Source organism: Sapajus apella, unplaced genomic scaffold (genome assembly GCF_009761245.1).
Source record: "Sapajus apella isolate SASKATOON/1434 unplaced genomic scaffold, GSC_monkey_1.0 scaffold83, whole genome shotgun sequence".
NCBI classification, from domain to species: Eukaryota; Metazoa; Chordata; class Mammalia; order Primates; family Cebidae; genus Sapajus; species Sapajus apella.
In genome coordinates, this window is record NW_022437023.1 from 6233539 (window position 1) to 6240596 (window position 7058).

The 7058-nt window shown below is 40.4% G+C and overlaps 1 protein-coding gene across 1 annotated transcript in view; it reads left to right on the forward strand.

Annotated features, from left to right (window-relative positions):
• The window catches only part of DNAH8 (dynein axonemal heavy chain 8), a 353446-nt gene that overhangs the window by 15000 nt on the left and 331388 nt on the right, over positions 1–7058 (forward strand). Inside the window, exons 5-6 of the mRNA XM_032253336.1 lie at positions 3408–3559; positions 5995–6184. Coding sequence (XP_032109227.1) covers positions 3408–3559; positions 5995–6184 — 342 coding nt within the window. The remainder of the gene's footprint in view (positions 1–3407; positions 3560–5994; positions 6185–7058) is intronic.

Genomic DNA, 7058 nt, shown 5'->3' on the forward strand with positions numbered 1-7058 from the left:
GATAATATTGTCTTCTTTATGCCAATAAATATATTCATCCAATTAAAATGTTAATATATGCATTTTATTTTGTCAGGCTGATTAACTATAATTTTCAAAACTGATCTCTCAGTAGAATTTAGGTTGTTTACAACTTCTTGCTTCCTGAAACAATGCTTCAGTGAATATAACTGAATACAAATCTATGTGGATTAGGAATAAATTTTAGGAAGAACTCTCAGAAGGGGAATTGTCAGAGCAGAGGGTACACATATTTTTAATCATCATTTTTGCTACTTAGAAAGGTAGTACATTTCTCAGTTTGGTAAATATTCATCTACATTTCTTTCCTTTCTTCCTTCTTTTCTTTCTTTCTCTTTTTGTTGTTGTTGTTGAGGCCGCGTCTTACTCTGTCACCCAGGCTGGAGTGTAATGGTGTGATTTCGGCCCACTGCAGCCTCCACCTCCCAGCTTCAAATGATTCTCCTGCTTCAGCCTCCCCAGTAGCTGGGATTAAAGGCACACACCACCATGTCTGGCTAATGTTTTGCATTTTTAGTAAGGACGGGGTTTCAGCATGTTTCCCAGGCTGGTCTTGAACTCCTGACCTCAGGTGATCCGCCCACCTCAGCCTCCCAAAGTGCTGGGGTTGCAGGCGTGAGCTACCCAGCTCAGCCTACATTTCTTTCTTTCTTTTTTTTTTTTTTTTGAGACAAAGTCTTGCTTCGTGGGCAGTCTGCAGTGCAGTGGTGTGATCCCAGCTCACTGCAACCTCCACCTTCAGGATTCAAGCGATCCTTCTGCCTCAGCCTCCTGAGTAGCTGGGACTACAGGCACATGCCACCACGCTCAGCTAATGTTTTGTATTTTAGTAGAGATGGGGTTTCACCATGTTGGCTAGGATGGTCTCAAACTCCTGACCTCGTGATCCACCCGCCTCAGCCTCCCAAAGTGCTGGGATTATAGGCATGAGCCACCACACCCGGCCACATTTCTTTCTTATATGCATGTGTTAACATACCAATGCTAATTATCAGTTAAAAATGTAGTTTTATAATACATTTTATTCTTGACTTGATGTTTGCATTTGACGGGGTAGCCTAGACATTTTTCTACGTCATCCCATAAAGATTTACCTCATTCAAATAATTCTGAATAGAATAACATTCCCTTATACAGCTTGCAATGTGGTTTTTAGAAATCATTCTCTATTGATGGCCACATCTTTCCTCTTTATCAGGAAAACTCAGGCTTGTCTTATGTCTTACCAGCCAGAACTGTGTCACATGGCTACCCTGGGGGCCAGGGAGGCTGAGAGTGCAGTTTTCTTTCTAGGGATGTACACAATGGGACAAAGTCAAGTTCTCTTACCAAGGAAAAAGGGGAGAGTAGTAAAACCTGGGCAGCCTCTGTATATGGGCATCTGGGCTCTTACATTGCTACATACCATGTATCGGGGTTCTTTGGCTGCAAGCAACAGAAATAGATTCTGGCTAGTATGAGTGGAAAATAGTCTTTTGGGAGGGGGAATTTGGGTAACAAAATTTAGAACTAGTTGAACAATCAGGCCTTGGGAGGGACAAGAATGGAGCATTTCCACAGATTTCGGGCAGTTTCTTTAAGATTCATCATTAGATTTCCATCTCTCAAATCACTTTTTTTCTTTGTGTGTCTCCATTCATTCTTGCAGAGTCTAATTAGTCTAGTTCTACATGCCCGCTTCTACAGAGCCTTGGCACTGGTATTCTCCAGAATCACAGGGCAGGAGGACTCTCCCAATCTCCCAAAAAGAAAGGCTGGGCAGACAAAACATTTCTGTGGCTTTGTGATATGGATTTTCCCACCCACTCTCTCTCTCTCTTTCTCTTTCTCTCTCTCCTCTCTCTCTCTCCGTTTCTCTCTTTCTCTCTTTCTTTCTTTTGATGGGGTCTCACTAGGTTGCCTAGGCTGGAGTGCAGTGGTATGATCATGGCTTATTGCGGTCTCTACCTCCCAGGCTCAAGTGATTCTCCCGCCTCAGCCTCCAGAGTACTTGGGACTACAGGCACACACCGCCACACCAGGCTAATGTTTAAACATTATTTGTAGAGATAAGGTCTTACTATGTTGCCCAGGCAGGTTTCAAACTTCTGGGTTCAAGCAATTCTCCCGCCTTGGCTTCCCAAAGTGCTGGGATTATAGGCGTGAGTTACCATACCTGGATGATTTTCTATTTCTTTTATTACATTTTAAGTTGGTTATTGTTGCAAATAGGAGGCTGATTTTTGCAAATCTATATTGCAACCATTATCTAGTATAATTCTCATATGTTTAATAGTTTTTCTAATTAAAGCAGGATTAATAATTAAATGTTTAATTTTCAGTGAAATTAGTCCAAGGAAGGATTTAATATAAGGTAGATACAATGAGTGTATTTAGTACAGGAACTGGACCATCTTTGGGAGTCAGTGAAGGTTTCCTGAGATGGCGGCATTTCTGCTGAGATCTGAAAGATGAGTAGGAATTTGGTAGGTAAAATGTTGGGGATGGGATGGGAGAACAGCTTTTATAAGGCCCTGAGGCCAGGCCAAAAAAAAGTGAAGTGCAGAGTTCCGGGAAAGTTACCCAGAGGAGGCTGCAATTTATAATGCAATTATTGGCCAGGTGTGTAGCTCATGCCTGTAATCCCAGCACATGGGAGGCTGAGGCGGGCAGATTACTAGGCCAGAAGTTCGAGACCAGGCTGGCCAACATGGTAAAACCCCGTTTCTACTAAAAATACAAAACTTAGCCAGGCATGGTAGCACATGCCTGTAATCCCAGCTACTTGGGAGGCTGAGGCACAAGGATTGCTTGAACCCGGGAGGCAGAGGTTGCAGTGAGCTGAGATTGTGCCACTGCACTCAAGCCTGGGAGACACAGCGAGACTCTGTCTCAACAAAGAAAAAAAAAGATGCAAATATTGGCAGTGTGTGGTGGCTCACGCCTGTAATCCCAGCACTTTGGGAGGCCGAGGTGGGTGGATCACCTGAGGTCAGGAGTTTGAGACCAGCCTGGCCAACATAGTGAAACCCCATCTCTAATAAAAAAATACAAAAATTAGCCGGATGTGGTAGTGTGTGTCTGTAGTCCCAGCTACTTGGAAGGCTGAGGCAGGAGAATGGCTTGAACCAGGAAGGTGAAGGTTGTAGTGAGCTGAGATCACACCACTGCACTCCAGCCTGGGCAACAGAGCAAGACTCCGTCTCAAAAAAAAAAAAAAAAAAAAAAGAAGCAGTTATGCAGTTATTGAAATCTTCTAGTAGACCCCCCAAAAAACTATTCTATGATCATATTGAAAACTTCTTACAACAAAGTAAAACAGGAAACACTAGTGTAAGAGCCACAGTAGCTTATCTCATTTGATTAGTTATGGGATCATATGCTAAATTCTTGACTTTTGTTTTCAGAATGTGGTCGAACTATTCCTGGAGCAACTAAAGGGGCAAAAATGATGAAATTGTATATAGACACTGCAACCCCAGATAAACTAAAAGGACTGTGTGTGTTTTTTGTTCGTTGTCGTAATGATGTTGCCATAAATGCTAAAACTATTCAAGAGGTATGTTTAAAAATTGCCCCAAATGGATAAACATTGAATATATTTTCATAGTCATACTTAGGCTTTACTTGCTTCCCTTTTTTAAATATAGGACTGAATTGAGTTCCAAGAAAATAAATGTATTCATATATTCAAAGAAACTGAGAGACTGACTATAGCAGACCTTAGTTGTATTGATACTTTAGATACTGCTTTTAATTTCATGAAAATTTCATTTCTTGATGGTGTGCAAATAATTTTTATCCTCCCATTCACTAGGAACACACTTAATTTTGTTGATACAAAGTATTAGTTACTTTATTCAACTTCTTCTTCACTCAATATTTTAACTCTTTTATAGTTTTAAAAGAAGGGGGCGTTGTCCTAGAGCCTGGACATTGCTATCCTAGCTCTGGGAAGGGAAGATGATGGAATAGGAAAAGCAAGAATTTTAGCCAGGTAGACACAAATTTGCTTCTTAGCTTCTCCACTGACTAATCATTTAAGTGTGTCCTCTGGAAAGTTGCTCATCCTTTCTGAGACTTAGGTCTCTACATTCTTAAATTTGGAATAGTAATAAACACCTGGAAGGACTGCAGTGACACTAGATGATAATATAAGTAAATTATTATTATATTGCCTGTCGTACAGTAGGCTCTCAACAAATATTAGTTCTCTTTGTTATTCTTAGAGAGTCTTAATACCTTTTACAATAGGAAAGGGAACTGAAGTCTAATCTTGTTCCCTTTCTGTACACGATGAGATTGCTTGAAGAGAGCTTGTTTAGGTTGGTTTAAGATTCTAGGTTGGCAGTTATTTTTCCCTCACCCCTTGTAAATATTTCATGGTATTTCTTGTGGATGATGAGAGCACTCCTGTTAGTGTAATTCATAGGTAATCTGTCTTTTTTTCTTTGTTTGCTTTTGCTCTTTGTCTTCAAAGTCCTGTAGTTTCACCATGATGCCTCTATGTATGGATGTTTCCTCAATCTATCTTCCATTTCATTAATTCTTTATTCAACTTATCCATGATTTAATCCATTTGTTTTTATAATTTAGCTTTTGTTTTAGCTCAATTATATGTGCATATAAGAGCAGAAAAGTCCTTTTATGAAATAGTATAGGCCTTTCATAACTGAAAAACTGACTTCTATTCTCCAGAAGCAACTATAAAGCCCTTTTAATGGATTCTTTTATTTACCTGTATATCTCTAAACAATATGCTCTGATTGCTCCTTTTGTCAGTTTAGACATTATCTGTGGCCAGGCGTGGTTGCTCACACCTGTAATCCCAGCACTTTGGGAGGCTGAGGTGGGCAGATTGCCTGAGCTCAGGAGTTCGAGAACACCCAGGGAAACAGGGTGAAACCCTGCCTCTACTAAAATACAAAAAATTAGCAGGGTATGATGGCGTGCTCCTGAGGTCTCAGCTACTCGGGAGGCTGAGGCATGAGAATCGCTTGAGTCCCTGAGGCAGAGGTTGCAGTGAGCCGAGAACACTCTTCTGCACTTCAGCTTGGGCTACAGAGTGAGACTTTGTCTCAAAGAAAAAAAAAAAAGACATTTTCTGAGGACTTTTCTCCCTTCTCTCTGGAAGGTGATAATTTAGTGCTGTTTTTACCCTCTGACCCTTGTTTATCCATCCGTCTATTCTTCCAACATAGTTATATTCCATTTCACTTAGCTAAATATTTGTTTACATCATTATAACGAAGTAAATGTAATCACAGGTGAGCTATGTGGTATACCTGCAGTTCTTAAAGCCAAACCTATTTTCATCTTAATACTAAGATGCTAGTTGCCCTTTTCACCATGTTGACATTTGACTGATGGTGCAGAAGCAATGGTTGGAAAAACTACTGATCCTTTAACGCAAATCAAGACAATGACACCAAACTGTATGAGTCATTGTATACCTTATTGCCACACACTCACTGTTAAAAAACAAGCAATCAATTTATTGTTGCCTTAGACAAGTTTTTTAATCTTAATTTTTTTGGCTTGGGATTTCCAAGTCACTTAAGATGTATTAATGGAAATGTCATGCATGGCTGGTGGGCTTTTGATTTCTTATGGCTGGTGATTTATTCCACCAAACTTCCGGGCAAGGGCTTTTCAACAGAAAAAAAAAAAAAAATTCGCGGACAAGGCAACTTTCCACTGAGGATTTTCTTTATGAAGGTTTGGTTCCATGTCTCTCACCTTGAATAGGCTCCAGGCTATTGCTCCTTTCCTATGCAGAAATAGAAGCACCGAATAAAGCATCACTTTAATGAGCAAATATGGGAATAATTAAAGTGGGAGCAGAATGTAAGTTTCTTTATCTGCTTAAGATTCCCTAACAGTTTTATAAAATGTATTAGTTGTTTATGTTTATTGCAATATAAAATAGGCTATGATTTTCAGTTCTTTAGTGGGATTAGCATGTAAAATAACATTTAAACTCCACTCTTTCAGGAAGTGCTATTTACTGTTCTGGATGCATCGAAAGGACTCTTAAATGGAATTAGGGATATGTTGGCAAAAATATTTCTACCAGCTGTTCTTGCAACAAACAACTGGGGTGCTTTAAACCAGTCCAACCAGGGAGAATCTGAAAAACGTATTTTCACTGAAACCATCAGCAGATACCTTTCATTTTTAGATGGTAAGTATAAAATTTAATGTTTAACAAATTGCAAAAAGGAGCAAATTAACTAAGATATTTTATAAACATTAGAGAAAAAGTTTCTAAAAAGATGTTAATCAAAGTAATTATGAGACTTAGAAGTAAGAAATGAAATCATTAGAACTCATTTTTGGGGATCTTTGCTCGAGTAAGATATACTTTCTTTTTTTTTTTTTTTTAGAGATGGTCTTTCTGTTTTGAGGCGCCAGGCTGGAGTGCAGCGGCACAATCTCGGCTCACTGTAACCTCCGCTTCCCGGGTTCAAGCAATTCTCCTGCCTCAGCCTCCCAAGTAGCTGGGCCTACAGGCACGTGCCACCACGTCCAGCTAATTTTTGTATTTTTAGTAGAGATGGGGTTTCACCATGTTGGCCGGGATGGTCTTGATGTCTTGAGCTTGTGATTCGCCCGCCTTGGCCTCCCAAAGTGCTGGGATTACAGGTGTGGGCCACCACACCCGGCCGATATATTTTCTTTTAAATTTTATATTATAGCATGAGGAATCTCTTCCTATAATCTTAATGAAAATTTTCACCATATTAAAAATATATACTTTATTATGAACTCTTTAAAATCTATACTTTGGCCGGGCGCGGTGGCTCAAGCCTGTAATCCCAGCACTTTGGGAGGCCGAGGCGGGTGGATCACGAGGTCAGGAGATCGAGACCATCCTGGCCAACATGGTGAAACCCCGTCTCTACTAAAAATACAAAACATTAGCTGGGCATGGTGGTGCGTGCCTGTAATCCCAGCTACTGAGGAGGTTGAGGCAGGACAATTGCCTGAGCCCAGGAGGCGGAGGTTGCAGTGAGCCGAGATCGCGCCATTGCACTCCAGCCTGGGTAACAAGAGTG